The sequence below is a fragment of the Carassius auratus genome, chromosome 26, assembly GCF_003368295.1.
Source record: "Carassius auratus strain Wakin chromosome 26, ASM336829v1, whole genome shotgun sequence".
NCBI classification, from domain to species: Eukaryota; Metazoa; Chordata; class Actinopteri; order Cypriniformes; family Cyprinidae; genus Carassius; species Carassius auratus.
In genome coordinates this window covers 6,438,391-6,457,112 of record NC_039268.1, presented here as the reverse complement: position 1 = coordinate 6,457,112, position 18,722 = coordinate 6,438,391, and the positions used below count along the sequence as shown (strand labels likewise).

Genomic DNA, 18,722 nt, shown 5'->3' with positions numbered 1-18,722 from the left:
TCATTCAAAATATACATTCAGGAAACGCACTACTCTTGGACGTGCAATTCGGCTCTCGCTTTGATTGGAACTATTTTTGTTAGTGGAACAAAAATAGGCAAGAACAGGTCTTAAATACTTTGTGTTTAGTGTAAGTAATATATTCTTAGACAAGATCTGGATCAGTGTTTTTACTTCTGTTTTTAGCATTCTAATTAAGGTTATGTTACTATGCCCTAATTGAAATCATTTTAAGACTTATTGGGGCCCCAAATGATGTTTGCAGAGGTTCCGGCCCTCTCATTGAGAACCACTGATTTAGCATCATTTATAGATTCCAATTGGCCTGATACTTTGTGTCTAATGCAACATTCAGGAGTTTAAGTGTATTTGTAGATTTAATATACACTTGATGCTGATTTATGAAAAAAGAAAAGTCAGCACACAAACAGTGCTCTAGAAAGAGATAACGGTTCAGAAACAGAGACTGTGAACTGCTCTCTCTCAAAGTTCACCAGCGGGGAGCTCAGTGCGTCTTGTGCCCAGGGTAGACAGAAAGCAAAAGGATGGTCAGCAAAGCAGCTTACTGTTCTGGAGCCCCCTCCATTTCTCCCTCTCTGTAATACTGTAACTATTGTACTTAACTGTTTAAAGCATCAGTGTAATACAATAAGGTTGAGGGAGTGCGCGAGAGTGTGAAAGTTTGGTTTGGTTGGTGTGTGTGTCATACTGATTGCGTAAGACCTGGTCAGACCAAGACACACTCCAGCCGTGAGCAAAAAAAAAAAAAAAAAGACCGAAATCTCTGTGACTAATCTCACACATTTTCCCTCTCTTTCTTACAGACACATTGACTATGAGTGTCCAAGTGAGAGATGGGAAAGATAGGATGAAGGGGGGAAAAAGACTGAATAAAAAGACAGCAAGAGAGGGATAAAGATGAAAGAGCAACAGGAAAGAAGAGAAATGTGGCACACATAAAAAAATGTGCAAAAGGCAGCTTTATGGGTCCAAAGGATTGAAAATAGAGAGAAAGGATAAGTGAAAGACACAAAGGGACAAAATAAGGGCAATCATATGTATGATTGACAGTTTGTGTATGTGTGAGAGAGAGACAAAGAGAGGAGAAACAAAAACAGGACTTTTAAACAATTTCTTCAATGCTCCTATGGGTCTCACTCACACCCACACACACAAATAAAAATTAATAATAATATATATATATATATGGTAACAAAAGCGTATAAAAAAACATAAAAAGTATAATAAACATATTTAAAAAAAATGTATATCTTCAAGTAAGCTAAATTAAACATATTAAATTGTTTTTCAGTATGTCAGTATTTTGAATGTTTAAAATATTTCACACTGACACAGCATACACTATTCTTGGGCTCAAAAAAAATCAGTAAGATCATGATGTTGATACTGATTATTATTATTTATTTATTTATTTATTTTAATTAAAAAAGTATTCAGCAGCAAAGGACACATTGAATTGATAAAAAGTGTAAAATAAAGACATTTGTAATCTTACAAAAGATTTCTGTTTCAGATAAATGCTGTTCTTTTGAGTTTTCAATTCATCAAGAATGTATTATTTTTAAACATGAAAAATGAGCTCTTGAGTACTGTAGCTGTTTGTGATGGTTGTGATACCATTTCTCCTACTGTAGGTTTCTGGAGAGTGTAGAGGTTTTGTGCAAGTCAGACAATCTTACTGAAAGCTGGATTTCTGCCCCAGAGTTCAGAAATATCCTCAACAAACTCAAGCTTCACCTGAAAGATCCAGATTTCGAAAAATTGTGGAGAAGGTTTGAATTGATTTATTTGTTCATTTATTTATTATTCATTTATTAATACTGCCATCAAATCGCTTTATAGATTTTAGAATAAAATTGTAATAATAATAATAATTAAAAAATACTGTAATAAAAAATTCTCCATCTCTTTTAAACAGGTTAGATGTGGATGGATTTGGTGCAGTTAAGCAGACGATTTTTCTAAAGAAATTGGGATTGAGCAGAAGGACTGAACCAAACAATGAGAGAAACACTTCTATTTCTGCTAAAGCTGAAGACACCAAAGGTAAAGCTAATGATAATCGCATTTGTAGACTAACCAGTACTGTTTCATGAGCTGAATCATTAATTTTATTTTTATTTTTTATTATTATAACATATCCTCATCCGTCGGTTTAGAAAATAATCAATAATCGAATGTATCAACAGTAGTCTGTAGAACTGTTTGTCTCCAATCACTTTTATAATTAAAAGTAAACAGGAGTTCAGTTATTATTGTACTTAAATGATTAATTGAAGTAAGTATAGAAAAACAGTATTGATAGTCTCAGAAATAGAGTGACAAGATTTGCATTGGTTTTGGAGACACTAGTTTGCTTTATACTGATGTGTAGTTAAGCAACAGTCCACCTATAGAGGGTGCTGTGGTCCTGTTTCGACAGGGGTCTTCTCTTTAGGGATTAAGCATTTGCCTGGTTTAAAATGAGCTCATCAAATGACTAAATTATCAGAGGCCTGTTATTAGTATGTTTAAATAGTAATGTAATACACAATTTCCTGTCATGCCTTCCTCTTTGCCTCAGCTCCTGCTAGGACACTCTCTAAGGCGGAAGAGGAGCGTCACACTTCTATCGCCATAGAGGCTTGGTTGAAGGACAGATTCAGGGAAGGAGCTCAGAGGATGAAAGCTGAGTTTGATAAACTGGATCTTGAGAACAGTGGAAAGGTAGTGAATGCCTTCACAAACAGACTGGTACAAAAAAGTTAAGTCTCATTGGTTGATGTAAATATCCTGTGTTCTGTTTGTAGGTGAGGGGTGCAGACTTTCTGCAGGTGCTGAGGAAGTTTGACCTGCATCTGAAGAGAGAGCACCTGGGTCTGTTTTTGTCTCGGTGTGGTCTGAAGCTAAAAAAGGGTTGTGTACAGTACCTGAACTTTCTGCGCACCTTCCAGGACAGAAGTTCAGACGGCATCACTCATAAGATCATCTCCAACCCAAAACACAGGTCAGGTTTACATCACAGCAATATCCTAAAGATATTTACGCATATGGAGCTTTGATCCCTCCAGGTTCCAAACACCTGCAAAAATATAAGAGAGGGCATTCCTAATATTTCCATAGGGGCATAATATAAATATAAATTGACAGACCATATTCAAGTGGATTAATATCAGTTGCCAGTTGTCTTATTCGGATTTAAACAAGAATTTTGAATTAACCGGGATATGACAATCACTTTGCTGAATTTACACGACACATATATAATTCAACTGTAATCTAAATTTAATATCAGAATATTTATCAGAATTTTGCAAGGAGAATACTTCTCCTTTGTACACTACTATTCTAATGTATGGGGTAAGCAATATTTTATTTTTGAAAGAAATTATTAGTTACATTCATCAAAGATTTATTAAATGAATCCAATTTACAATGCCACAAACAGTATTTCTATCTTATTTTGAACTTTTTATTCATATCAATCAATCAATAAATCCATCAATCAATCAATGTCATTTTCCACCAAAAAATATTAAACAGGACAAATGTTTCAAAATTGATAATAACAATAAATGTTGCCCTGGACCATCGCGTTGGTATATTTTTAGCAATAGCATTGTACATTGTACATTGTCAAACTTATTGATTTTTCTTTTATGCCAAAAATCATTCGAACATTAAGTAAAGATCATGTTGCATGAAGATATTTTGTAAATTTCCTACTGTAAATATATCAAAACAAAAAAAAATGTTATAAGTAATAGGCCTATGCATTGCTAAGGACTTCATTTGGACATTTTAAAGGAAATTTCTCATTATTTAGATTGTTTTGCACGCTCAGATTCCAGATTTTCATACAAATATTGTCATATCATAACAAACCATACTTCAAAGGAAAGCTTATTTATTCAGCTTTCAGTGGATGTATAAATCTCAATTTAGATACAATGGACCCTTATGACTGGTTTTGTGGTCAGATATGTTACATGAGTACCAAATATATTCTGACAAGTTTTAAAGGCTTGTGTGACACTGAAGTCTGGAGTAATGATGCTGAAAGTTCAGCTTTGCCATCACAGCAATAAATTGCATTTTTTAAATATATTTAAATAGTAATTTAAATAGTAAAAAACATTACTGTGTTTATTGTATTTTTGATCAAATTACTTTAATAGTATTCAGTGTATATTGTGGGATTTAATCTGAACATTACCACATTCGTAACTGATTCTGATGATCAGATAATTCTGTTCGGTCATCGGTAACAGTGCAGTGTGGAAATAGAAACTCTTGAGTCTTTTCTGTGCTTACACAGAGCCCAAATTACACAGAAGCATCCAGAGAAAGTGATCTTTAAGCCTTGTAGTCAAACTCGTTCCATTTCTAACAAGCTCACAGCCCATAGTTCTCCCCTGCCCTGGGTCACCCAGCACACAGAGATCAGTAAACAGCTGCTAAGACACTAGGCCTAGACTGACTGTGTTTGCATTGATTGGGGTGGTCCACAGCTTAAAGGATTGGAGGATGAAGAAAATGGGGCAGACAAACAGTTGCAATGTATAGAACCTTTCATTATGGTGACAAAATACAGTGGCCCCAGAAAGTATTAGGAAACTAAAGCCTCTCTTTACAATCTATGAATTTGATTGCGGAAGGTAAGAAACAAAATATTATATCAAATGCAACTTGTAAACAATTGATGATAGAACTTTACTTTACTCCAGACTTTATATTTTTTTAATCAACTCTGACTCAGAGTTGTTTCTAGTGCATGTTTGAACCTTAATCTGTTTTATATTCTTCAGAAAAAAAAAGTGTTTTGAAAAATCTTTTCATTTTCTACAGGTTTCATTCTCATGAGAACCTAAGTTGTGTCTCCTCTCTAAGTGCCATAGAGGTCAAATTAAGTCGCCTGTTTCAGTCGGAGTACCTCTCACTCCTCCAGACCTTTCAGTGAGTACAACCCCATTCTCTCTTTTCTTCTTTCTACTCTTTCTTTAAGACACAAGATGTTTCACTAAATTTAGGGTCGAAGGTTGAAACTTTTTTGGTCTATTTAATTATTACTTTGCAATGTTACCAAGAACCTCATCACAGAAACCCTTCTGCTCAAATTAGTTTCCTTTTGAAGCCTTTTAACTCTACATTTTCTAAAGCATCTCTCTTGAGTTTGAAAAGCATATTCTCTTCCCTAAAGCTTAAGAGTTTAGAAAATGTTTTAATGCTGTTTGAAAATTGAAAAGATATATGTGTGTTTCTCTGCATGTATGTCTTTGTATAGGAACATTGACAAGCTTAATAAAGGGACCGTTGGTAAAGAAGAATTCCGAGCGGCTGTGGAGAGCAGGTATACTATTTCTATCTCAAATTAAGCTACATGATTATTGTAGGCATGCATAAGTTGTTTTTCTCTATTGTTGTGACAGAAATTGCACATTCACATGGTCTAATCGAGTCTTACTTTCAGAATATTTGCTTTTTATCACATTTGACTTTAAGTGACTTCTCTAGTTGTTTGTCTACAGGTAGGTAAGTATGTCCACCTGATCTTTTTTTTTTTTACGAAGTTTGACATAACTTGAAAAACATTATTCTCATTAACTAATTATAAAAATATACATGCATTTATTTATTTATTTGTTTGTTTGTTTTTTGACTTAGAAATCACACTTTTACAAATCCCTCATATATCCAGGTTTTCAAGACTGAGAATCCTGTTCCAGGGATTTGTTGTTGAGACGTCCAATGAAATTAAGAAATACAATGTCATCATACGTTTTTTGATCTTTATTTATATTGCATAATTTTAAGCCATCTTGCAGCACACTGAAAGTTTGAAAAGACCCCTTATTGGGCTCTGGCGCACTGTTTGTGAACCACTGACTGTACTAGACTGACATCTGCATGTGCTGAATTACTAAGTATTTTTTTTTTTTTTTTTATTTGGTCACGTCTTATCTTGCCTACTGCAAGTAAACCAGGACCCTGACTGGTGCCCCCTCTAGAAAGACCCTGCCTTCTCTGGGTCTAAACTGAGTGATAACCCAATTTAGTCATATTATGAAAGTTTTAAACTCCCTGTCTTTTCTTTAAAACACATTTACCTCACCATAATCCTCTTTGTTTGAGTATGTAGCATTGTAGTCAGTGTGGACCGTGTCTTTCTGTTCTGAAGGACAATCTCACATTTTTATTCATAATCTTTGATAAGTTCATTTGTCTTTATCTGTGTTTTCTGGAGCGAGTGATGGTTGTAGTTTATGTGAGTGAATATTTGAGAGTGTGTATACGTGTATGTAAAGTCTAATCCCTTGATTGACTGGCCACTGTGTGTCCAGCTCTGTGCAATGGCCGGGTGAAGAGGGCAGTTGACCTTATGACCTCTTGACTCTGCAGTGTGCGAGGGGGTCAATGAGTGGCGTATGCTTAAGGCCTGCTGGACTGGCTGGCCCTGATGACTGGACTCTCGGCTGTGGTGACATCAGTGATCTCGTGCTGACCTTCCCCTGACCTTCTCCACAGGTTTGGCCTAGAGATTTCCGACCCTGAGTTTGAGCAGCTGTTGGACAGGCTCCCTCTAGACCGCCACGGAAATGTGCAGTACCCGATCTTCATGGCAGCCTTTGACACAAGGTACAAAGCCTTTTGACCGGTCAGGTCAGAATTTGTTTTATCACTGTTCACTGCACGCTAGCTTTGGATTTGTTGAATGTTATTTCATACTGCAAAAATGAATTGGCATAGAAGTAGTACCACATAAATTTTACAAATGTAATTGACTAAGAAAGATTTGACTAATAATCTCCATTCAAACTAAAAAGAGTCTTGCAATCTGTTTCAGATTTCAAATAATATATATAAATTTTTTGCACTAGCTATGTTTCCGTCCACCTATTTTGGATTATCACAAAAAAAAAAAAAAAAAAAAAACATAAATAAATAAAAACGCTGGATGGAAACACCAGGATACGCATACATTCTAAAAATGCGCATACGTTTGAGTAGGATAAACTTTTTATATCTGATAAGAAAAAATGTGCATGAACTATGATGGAAACACATTTACCGAATAAATTCCAAGTCTTACATGACTGCATTTCCAAGCAGCCATCCACCTCTAACAGCCGTAAATGACTATATTTATTGTGTCATGTCTGCTCTCTCTGAAGCACTAGTAATTTATTACATATGAAAATTATTATATTCAGTGGCTTCTCCCAGTTTTCTTGGAGATATTTATCGCCAGTTTATCAGGAAGTGACGTTTTTGTTCTCTTTGACTCATTGGATGGAAACGGTGCTTTATTCGCAAATGTTTTATGTGATATTCAAGTGTTGCACATAAGTTCAATTCGCATTTTTTGGATGGAAACATAGCTACTGTAGAGCTCAATGAATGATGGATTGCATGAACCATAGTTTACTTTGTTTATTTAGATATTTCAATTCATGACCATCTATTTCTGAAAATAGTCTAAAAGGCACCAAATAGAAATTGTAAATACTGAACTTTTTTTTTTTTTTCGTTTTATAATTATGCATAGAACACAATTCATAATGAACATAGACATGTCACATTTCCTTTTTTTATGTTTAACCTATAAATAGTTAAATCACTATTTGAGCTGATGATTTTCTTGTCTAGCCAAATACTGAAAATCTAGAAAATATAGCTTTGTGAAAATATGAAATTAAGAGACAGCAAGAAGTAACGCAACTTCTCTTTTGCAAAATGTTATTATTACTAACCAGTTTTACCAAATTTAAAATGATTTAGAACATTTTCACACAATACAACCCATCATTTAAATGAAAAGCATTTGAATTATATTTGTATATAACTCTGAGTAAGGTATTATTTCTGTATTTATTTATTTGTTTTTAGTTTTTTGAAAATATAGCTACAACGGTTTGCAACGATCATTTGTATTCAAGATGAAGGAAGAGATTAGGTCTATAGTGACATCATGCTTCAGGGTGGCTCTGTTCTTCGATTTTGTATTTTTGTCATTGTGCTGGACTGGCAGGATGGCACAGAAAGAAATATGTTAACCTAAACATGAATAATTTATTATATATATATATTAATCTATATAACAGTTTTATATATGTGTACAAGACTGAAGCTAATTTGCAAGAACAATCATCCTAGAATTGAACAAGCTTTTGCAAGTCAGTCAGATTACATTTCAGTGAATCTTTTAACTTAAAGTATTTTCTTGAGAGATTCCCTGGCATGAATTCTTTTCATTTCAATTACCAAAGAATTGCTGAATTGACCAAACTTGTAAGATATCGTAATATCTAAACTTAAACTTAAACACAGTGTTTTGAACTCAAACGGATGCTGTTGAAAACAGCAGTGAACCAGTGGCGAAGTAAATGCAGCATGTAGAACAGGAAACAAGTAAATAGAGAAACAAGAGAATAACCAAATATGGTATGTATTTGTTGCAATGAGCTTATCACATAATGTGTTTGTCTGAAGATGCTTAAAAATGGTTGGAGATGAGGATTAGGTTCTGACCACCCTGGGGGACCCATGTGAACTCCCCTAACCACCTAATGAATGACCCACGATAACCAACGCAATGTAAACGTTTCTTAAATAGAACAGGGTAATGAATTTTAATCTGCTAGAGTAGCAGCTCTGAGACATTCAGTTTTAGTGTGTGTGTGTGTGTGTGTGTGTGTGTGTGTGTGTGTGTGTGTGTGTGTGTGTGTGTGTGTGTGTTTCTAGGGTGTGTGCATGCATCAAATGGGGGTAGGGTATAAGCTTAGCTGCTCATTTTATTTTCTCTCTCAGTGTGTGTAGGGGATAAAGACCTAGAAAACCAGCCTGGCTTAGTTGACAGGTGACAAGGGTTATAGTGAATGGGGATTTTGTAATACTAACAGTGGGGAAAAAGCCCATGCACCAAGGGACCTTGTGAATAGAGAGAAAGAAAACTTTAAAACTTCTATACTTGCGGAGAACAGTGAGAAAGGCCGACCATGCCCCGCCAATGACAGCATCAAACTCTCGCTCTCTCCCTCTTGCTCTCCCTCTGTCCCATGAGAAATGTTAAATCATTCATGCTAAAGCGGCCCGATCCCAGTGTCACTAGTTCCTGTGTGGCATTTCCTCTGTTTGGGTGAAACTTTGACATGTTAGTCAAACAGAGCTTTAGCTGTCAACATTCAGACCTCACCAGATTACCATCGCTCACATCCTGCTCCAGCTTTCTTCTGAGTTTAATCACATTATTGGGCCTTATATTGAACATTTAATAGCAACAATACAAAATAAATACATCTGTGTTCAAGTGTATTGTTCAAAATCATGTTATATATATATATATATATATATATATATATATATATATATATATATATATATATATATATATATATATATATATATATATATATATATATACACACACACACACACATATACATAGATCCAAACCTCTGAAATCTCAGATTTTGCTGATAACTTGGAGTTTTTATCAGCCATATGTTAGGAAGAGCAAGAGCCAGATGATGAAAGGAAAGGAATGGGAAATAAGCAGAATTTGTTGAATTTTAATTGTGTTTTTGTTAAAGTTTAGAACATGGGGGGGGGGGGGGGGGGGTTATTTTAAAATAAAAAAAGAAAACAAAAAAGGAATTAAAATCCAGCCTACCTTCTCAGTTTATGTTCTAAACTATTGGGAGCCCTTTTTCATTAATGTAAGGTTAATTAACAACAGAGCCCAAATTTAAACATAATAATAATAAAGAGTCAACTTAAAACGTATTCAAACATTTAAATTACACATAATGTTTTTTAACAACTTCTAAATTATAACATATCTGTCTGTTGTTAAAATATATACATTTGCACAGTGGTTGTCATAACTTGTACAGATTTATGTATTCGCTCTGCAAATTTACTGACAGTAAAGACATTTATAATGTTACAGACAATTTCTATTTAAAATGAAATGATTTTGATCTTTGTGCACCTCAAAGAAATCAGCATATTATAATGATTTATGAAGGATCATGTAACACTAAAGACTTTACTAATATTTTAAAATAAACATATTTTTAAAATGCATTTTTTAAGTAAATGAAGCCTTGGTGAACAAGGAACCAGAAAGGGTATTATATTATATTATATTATATTATATTATATTATATTATATTATATTATATTATATTATATTATATTATATTATATTATAGTTGATTTCACACTGTATTTCCTTTGCATATTTACTACTCAAAAGGAGTCAAGATCTGATGAATATGTCATCAGTTATTTACTTTTTGATGACCTCCATTATTAAAGATTTAACGATTTTAGTGTTTTTATACTGTGGACATCTAGTAATTCGAAGATTCGTAGTTTATCAGCCTCGATTTAGCTGGATTTGTCTGCCTCTCTCTGTGGTTTTAAAGGGTTGTTGGGCCCCTCACAGTTTGTGTGGTCCCTATGGTGAGACCGAGAAGCCAAGCAGTTATAGGATGGGTAGATGTCAGATCTTCGTGTGGGAACCTCAGACGTCAAAATCCCAGATATCCCACCCTAATCTCCAGCAAAACATTTTGTTTTTCCTCTTTCTCTCTCTTCGGTCCCTCTCTCTCTTTCCTTTCCTCCCTCCACCCATTTAGGGCTTTCATTTTTATTCATGGGGTGTGAAGGGGTTGAGACGGGGGTGTGGGGACAGGATCGGGATGGAAGGGGATAACTCCTTGAGCTGGGTCCAGGGCTCAGACCAGCGCTGCTGACAATGGCCTCAGTGTTGTGCTGGGTGTTGTGAGCAGGCCGTTTGGACATTCTTCCCCTGTCAGTGGAAGCAGATCTGGGAGGTAGTGGTGCCCAGGATTACCATCTCATTAATAGCAGCCATGACTTCTGTTCAAAGAACGACTTGTGTAATGTTGCCGTGTGGATGATGGGTAATCCGCTGAAGCTGCAGCTGTAGAGGAAACTGGACACACACAAAAAACACACACACACTGGGACTATACAATGTGACTCCTTGTATGAAAGAGGCATTGAAAACATACATACAATTATGGACGTCGATACTGACAGACAAACTGACCATCAAACAAAAACAACCTTAAAAGCAATTTCAATATCAAAATTGCATTACACAAATTATGAGGCAGCTTGACTGTGGAAAGGCAGTAGCGAGTAGTGCTTATATACACCATCTATCTATCTATCTATCTATCTATCTATCTATCTATCTATCTATCTATCTATCTATCTATCTATCTATCTATCTATATGCTGTTTTTTATATACATCAAAAAAGCAGTGCAACAGTTTTCATAAAAGATGTCTCCTTAATGATTACCAATGCTGCATTTATTTTTGAGGAAATAAATGCAGCATTGGCAATCATTAAGGAGACATCTTTTTATTCTTCTTCTTTTTTTTTTTTTTTTTTTTTTTTTTTTTTTTGATGTTTACGAATCTAACCAACCCCAAACTTTTGAACAGTTGTGTTTTTATTGGATTATATTTATATTTTGGTTGTTGCTGTGCATGGTTTCTAGAATGTTTGTTTATGTCAAATCTTAGGACTGATTGTTTTTTTTTTTACAAGCATTCATATCATAGATCAAAGCTGTAATGCTTAGGTATTTTGTGGAACTCAAAAGAAGATATTTTGAAGAACATTCCAGCTGTTTTTGTCCATACAATGAAAGTTCAGGTCCATATAATGAAAGGTCCAACACTGCAAACTGACTTGGAACGACATCAGAGTGAGTTAATGATGACAATTGTAATTTTGGTGTAAATGATCTTTTTAAAGCGAATCTCACAAACACACAGTCATTCTCAGTCTGAGCCCCTGCAGCTCACTTGTAGTCTCTCTCACACATTCCTCTCTCACACACACGTCTGCTGCTCTCAGATGGTGGCCCAGATTAAACAGAACAATACAGTGCAAACGTGATAAATGTGCATCTACTTATTCCTGTCTTTCACTCCCTCACTCAGTCCATCCATCCTCAGACGAGATGAAATGAAAGCAAAATAAGCAGCCCATTCATTCAGAAGTTATCTCTGTGGGCGTCTCGTCTCTGCGAGTGATGGGACTCTTTCCTCCCTCAAATTCCCTCTTCTTTTAATTTCAAATCCCTCCATCTCTGCTTGTGGAGAACAGTGGGTCAGCAAGGAGTTCAAGCAACCCCTCGTCTGTTAAAACAACATGTTGTCTCTCCTCTCCAGAGATGTATAGTAACGAAGTAGAACTACTTCACTACTGTACTTAAGTACTAAAAGGCGGTATCTGTACTTTACTAGAGTATTATTTTTTTCTCCTACTTCCACTTTTACTTCGGTATATATTTTCGCTGAGTTTAATACTTTTACTCCGATATTTTTTTTATGTGCTGCATCGTTACTCGTTAAAATTATAATAATGTTACGAATCATTCCATTACAAACCACTGCCAGAACTGTAGATGGCAGGTTTGATGAAGCTGGCACATCATTGAGCGAATCAAGCGAGACTGCGCGTGCTGACTGAACTGCTGTGAAGAGAGAAATGAACACAGAGCCGAGCCAGATAATGACTCGTTCACGAGTCAAGAACCGGTTGCATCGGTTCTCGGATGACCAGTAACGTTAGTTCTTTCTGACAGTTCGATTCAATCAACCATTTGAAGAAAACAGTTCACCGATTCTTTTGCGCTCGATGCAATGGCGTCATTGGCGTTGACTGCACATGGGCTCATAACATTAACACAGAATCCGTTCAGAATCAATCACCAAAAGAATCAGTTCGGTTCCAGACGCTCTGTGTGTCGGTTTGCTTCACGCTAAATCACACATGCGCAGTATCAGCTCCTCGGTTCACGAATCGGACAGAAACGGTTCTTGACTCGTGAACGAGTCATTATCTGGCTCGGCTCGGTGTTCATCTTCAGTTCTCTCTTCACATCAGTTCAGTCAGTGTACTGTTTGAGTCAATGAATTACTCCGGGATATTGGTTTGTTTTAACTCAGAGGGAGTGTCAGACACATTAAACAAGTTAACAGCTTAATTCATCTGTGGATTAATGCGTATTGGAGACGCGAACTGTTTAAAACGATTCAGTTCGATTTGGTGGACTGTTTAAAAAAGATCCGGTTACATCGAATGATTCGTTCGCGAACCAGATATCACAAACTGCTTTGTTTTTAACTGTCTTACAACAGACACAGAAGAGAAGACAATGCTGAATAAAGTCTAGTTTTTGCTATTTTTGGACCAAAATGTATTTTCGATGCTTCAAAAAATTCTAAATGACCCTCTGATGTCTTACGGGTTTGAAACAACATGAGGGTAAGTTATTAATGACATCATTTGGCAAATTGGGCTAACTAACCCTAGTAACCGTTTTTTGTTTACAAGAAGTTACAGTCAAAGGAATTGTGATTGTCCTTTAGGTTAATCATTTGAAATAGTAAAAACAATATGTTCAAACTTTTGACTACTTTCTTTAATAGCTACATAACACAATACTTCTACTTTTACTTTCAGTACTTGAGTAGTAAATTTTAAAATAGACTACTTGCAATACTTAAGTACAAAAAATTTTGAATACTTTAGTACTTCTACTTAAGTGTGGTGCTTAAAGAGCACTTCTACTTCTACTCAAGTCACTTTTTTGATAGAGCACTTGTACTTTTACTCAAGTATGGTTCTCTAGTACTTTATACATCTCTGCTCCTCTCTGAAGATCAGTCGTCTGAGGCAAAGAGGGGGTCTGCCAATGACTCTGAATCAGATCTGAACTTGGGTGGCAATCTGAAATACATTTATATTAATCGAAGTAATACAGCACCTAAAACTAAATTTAAATTCAAGAGCCATCACACATTTTGAACTCGCAGAACTAAGCAGATATGGGGGAGGGCAATTTTAAAGGCAAATTATACCTTTGAATTATAACACTTTATTTTATGGTCAAATTCTAATTAGTTGCTTATCAGCATGCATATTTATATAATATTGGCTATGTGTTACTACTTATAAAGCACACATTAATGCTCTGTATGACCATGTTCTAGATCCCTTAACCTGACCCAAGACCTAAGCTGAACAACTACCTTACTAACTATTAATAAGGAGCACAGACTTAACAACTACCTTACTAACTATTAATAAGGAGCACAGACTTAACAACTACCTTATTAACTATTAATAAGCAGCAAAAACTTAACAACTACCTTACTAACTATTAATACGCAGCAAAAACTTAACAACTACCTTACTAACTATTAATAAGCAGCAAAAACTTAACAACTACCTTACTAACTATTAATAAGCAGTAAAAACTTAAAAGCTACCTTACTAACTATTAATACGCAGCAAAAACTTAACAACTACCTTACTAACTATTAATAAGCAGCAAAAACTTAAAAGCTACCTTACTAACTATTAATACGCAGCAAAAACTTAACAACTACCTTACTAACTATTAATAAGCAGCACAAACTTAACAACTACCTTACTAGCTATATATATATATATATATATATATATATATATATATATATATATATATATATATATATATATATATATATATATATACTACAGCATTAAATCATGTTAAACTGAATTTGTTGCTGCTCTCTAAGAATTATTCTTCCATATCTATATAACATTATAACAAGTGGTATATTCTTCCTGGTGCAAAGTGAAGTTTTTAATTATAATTTTTTTAGTCTTGTGATATCAGTAAAAAAATAAAATAAAATTTTATTATAAGCCAATCATATTCTAAAACATTGCACATTTTTGGATGGATACATTTACTTAAAGGTTTTGATTTTTTTTTTTTTTCAGCTTTACTATAAGGTCAACTTAAGAGCCATGTGCCCCCTAATGGGCATAAAAGAGATGTGAATCACCTTGAAGGTTTTTTTTTTTTTCTTTTGATAACAAATACAAAAGCTGCTAATGTTTGTACAGTTTAGAAATATCTTTTTTCAGTTTCTAGTACTTTTTTATTTTATAAGTTTACTATTTATTGATATTTGATTTGACATTACTACTATTTATTACTAGTTTATTATTATTATTGTTATTATCATTAAAACAATTGTAGTGCTTCAATTCAATTGAAATGTCACGTCCACGTCCACTTATAGGTGAAGCTTACATGGAATCAGAAAAAAATAAGTAAAACATTAAATCTTTATTTAAATTGAACATTTTAGCAAGGGAATGACTTAGATTTTAGAGCCTGAATTTCTATGCATCTTCGAATTACAGAGGATCTTTGTCTCATTCGTTTGTCTGTGAAATGCTAGTGTGTTTATTTGGCTTTATGCCAAAGTCACGTCCTGCTGTGTTAGTTTTGTGGCAGGGCTGTTGGACATGGGAATCCTGCTGAGATGTCCGTGGCTGGGTCACAAGGTCTCTTCCCTCGGCATCCAAGAGGTCCACTAATAGACTCGACCGCTGAATATGTTGAATTCTCAGTATTTTGCTCTAAATTTTGTTCTGCTATGACAAGCAGTTTGGCAAATGGAGACTCACTCTTTGTCTAGTAGGATTTTTCAGGAACTTTTCTCGCAGAGCTTTTAGTAAACACTCATTTTACCATACAGTCGTGGCCTATTGCTATTCCTGGCTCATTCAGGTCAGCTTAACTGTTGAAAAGAGCAGTCAGTCTTGAGAAAATCCTGAAGGCACGTTCACGTTGTCATCAACACAATGCACAAACACAAACATAATGCCTCTTGCAGTCAGTGTCACTGGTGTTTGCCTCTTTGAACTGCTATCAGCATTATTTGAAGAATCTGTGTCTTTTAAATCTCACCGTATTTCTCTGTCCCTCCTTTCTATTTCTTCCTTTACACAGTGCGACTAACTCTGCTCTAGCCCGTGACCTCTCAAGCCAGCAGTCCGCCCACCTCGTTTGGACTGTGGCCCTAAGATGGCCCAGACCACTGGCCTATAGCCTAGGGAGTGGCTGTCCTCTCTTGAGCACAAAAGAGCCCCAGCTATCTGCTCAGCCGAGCCCCATCAACCCATCCAAGCGCACAGGGAACACATTAGCCGAGGCTGGGCTTTGTGCATCTGGCATTTCTCATGTGCTAACACTTCAAGATCATCATGTGTCTGCCTGTTTTGACCACTCCAGTTGCTCTCAAAGCGGTCAGCGCAGCACGGCCATTTCCATGTCAGGTCTTGTAGCTCTCCCTGTTTGCCACTCAAGCGAGAATGGCACAAAGCGAATCGCTCGTTCTAAGGGTTTCTCAGGGCTTCTCTTGTATGATATGAGGTAATAATAAAAAATCTAAAACCATAGCTATAACCTCAAAGAACTTCTTCTTGCTCCCTCAGGAAAGGAGTTCCCAGCCTCTTCCAGGCAGCCGCCCAGCCTGCCTTGAACCGTGATTCAGGCGAGGAGAAGGGCTCAGAAGATGATCGGAGTGACCATGAGGTACAATCTCATGTTATTTCATAACAATTGTTAATTCCCAGATGTACAATGCTGATTTCAACCTAAAGCATTCAAATGTTTAGGATTGGTAAAATGTCTTGAAGAAGTCCCTTATGCTCACTAAGACTGCAATTATTTGATCAAAAATGTCATATTTTTAGATAGAGATTTATTGCAATGTAGAATAACAAGTTTCATATTTGAATATATTTCACATTTTAATTCATTCCCATGATGGCAAACTTTTCAGCTGCAATTACTCCTGGTCTTCAGTGTCACATGATCCAGAAATAATTCTAATATGCTGATTTGGTGCTCAAAACACATGTTGAAAACGTTTGTCGTGCTTAATATTTTTGTGGAAACTTTGTTTAGGGGTACATTACACTATACAGTATATTTTAAACTCCTTTACATCAAGTAAAACTTTTCCATATCAGTACCATTAATGCACATTTATTGTGTTTCAGCTGATTCGTCTGGTGAAGAATTTGGTGGCAAATCGTTATAGAGATGTGCTAAGAGAGTTTGAAGAACTGGATGAGAAAAACACCAGACGTCTCACTCAGGAGGACATGTACCAGTTGCTTAAAAGGTAATGAGCCACTTACACAAAATAAAAATATTCCCTTACATTGGTTTTCTTCTATATGCCATTGATTTACAAACCTGAATACAAACCTGTAGCATAATAGTAATACTGACAGCCTATGTTATGCATGAATATCAAATGAATAATTGATTTGTTTTCAGGCATAATGTCTTTATTAGTCTTTTATTAGTTACTTCAGTTTATACTTCAGAAGATAATCTGCAGGACATTTATATAGTTGTCTCACACACGCTATTGAAGAATATGCTGGAATGTGGAATGCATTCCTCCTCATTGTCTTTAACACCATGCCAAATCACTTCACGTCTTTCCCCGGCGGTGTTCATGTCCTGGGTGTCTCCCAGAGTCAGTGGTCGTGACACAAGCATCCCTTGTGTGTCACAAGACCTATGCGGTCCGCCCGAGTCTCCCAGCCATGGGTCTTACAGAGCTCTTGCACTCTTTTGTCTCCTAAGACAATGGCAACGGAAAGCAGGCCTTTTTTCTTGGCAAATGATGCCTTAATTGTGCAAGTTAACAACCTACTCTTTTTTTTTTCCCATGAATAACAATGTGTTTGGTGTACGGAGCCTGAGAGAGCTGTTGGCACGGTGAAGATCTGAGGCGGTTGGTTTTCTATGGTCTACTGCACGCTTGTTTAGATGTTCCCATGCCTGCTTCACTTTTAGCTACACTGCTGTACTGTCCTGTGAATCTGTATCGCTCAGTTAGTGCTGCTTGCAACCATTACTAATTTTTATTGCACATATATAGATTTTATTATACTTGTGTCTCATACTGTATAATAAAAATATTTTGCAACATACAGTAAATAATAAAAGTTTACTTATTGTAAGTTTAAAAGCAAAGTCAACCACTTAGCAACAACCTGGAAAATCCTAGCAACCACAGAGCAATCACATATCCCTGGCAACCACCCAAAACACCCTATATTTTACATTGCCAAAGAGCACATTTTCATTAGAAAAATATAAAATATATTTTATCTATTTTTTACATGTAGGTTAATTATTATTTTCAAATATTATTTAAGATAAAATCATTTTCCCCAATATCATTAATGTTTGAATCATGAATTCTGAAGACTTTAGGCATTAGGCAATGTTAAAACAAAAGTAGATATTTTATATTTTATTTTAATTTGTTTCTATCTTTTTTTTTTTTTTTTTTTTTTTGTATGGCAAGTAAATGACTTGGTGCTTATTGGTCATATCACACTAAAATTGATTTTAAAGTTCAATGAACTTTAAACAAAATTGAATTATACCAAACTACTCCATAGACTTTAGGATTTCTCTAGACTTTTACCCCAGCTTTGAATTTATGCCCCACCAAAAATATCAGAATGAACAAATATGAAATAAATTGCATGACATTGCATTATGTTAATTGTGGAAGAAATGTTTTCTTGTCATTGTCTGTATTAATCGCACTTTGCATCATGTAATTGCTCTTTAAGCGATTCAGTCTCTGAGGCTCTTCTACCACTCATCTATTTTTATATCAACCCTCAACCCTTGTCTCTTTCCTTTAACAACTTGTCTTCTACGCCTCTCCCATATCTTTCTCTTTTCTTTCTTGTCTGTGAATTTAACACATTGTTGTGGTGACCCGAGTCCTGAACTCTTCCGAACTGTTCAGCTCATGTGAGAAACTCCTCCATTTCTATAAATTAT

The 18,722-nt window shown here is 35.4% G+C and overlaps 1 protein-coding gene across 1 annotated transcript in view; it reads left to right on the top strand.

Annotated features, from left to right (window-relative positions):
* si:ch211-197n1.2 (EF-hand calcium-binding domain-containing protein 6) overlaps positions 1 to 18,722 on the top strand; it is a 28,500-nt gene that overhangs the window by 5,500 nt on the left and 4,278 nt on the right. Inside the window, exons 6-14 of the mRNA XM_026203859.1 lie at positions 1,656 to 1,793; positions 1,940 to 2,067; positions 2,585 to 2,727; positions 2,811 to 3,007; positions 4,849 to 4,956; positions 5,285 to 5,350; positions 6,526 to 6,636; positions 16,334 to 16,433; positions 16,904 to 17,028. Of these exons, the coding sequence (XP_026059644.1) occupies positions 1,656 to 1,793; positions 1,940 to 2,067; positions 2,585 to 2,727; positions 2,811 to 3,007; positions 4,849 to 4,956; positions 5,285 to 5,350; positions 6,526 to 6,636; positions 16,334 to 16,433; positions 16,904 to 17,028 (1,116 nt within the window). The remainder of the gene's footprint in view (positions 1 to 1,655; positions 1,794 to 1,939; positions 2,068 to 2,584; positions 2,728 to 2,810; positions 3,008 to 4,848; positions 4,957 to 5,284; positions 5,351 to 6,525; positions 6,637 to 16,333; positions 16,434 to 16,903; positions 17,029 to 18,722) is intronic.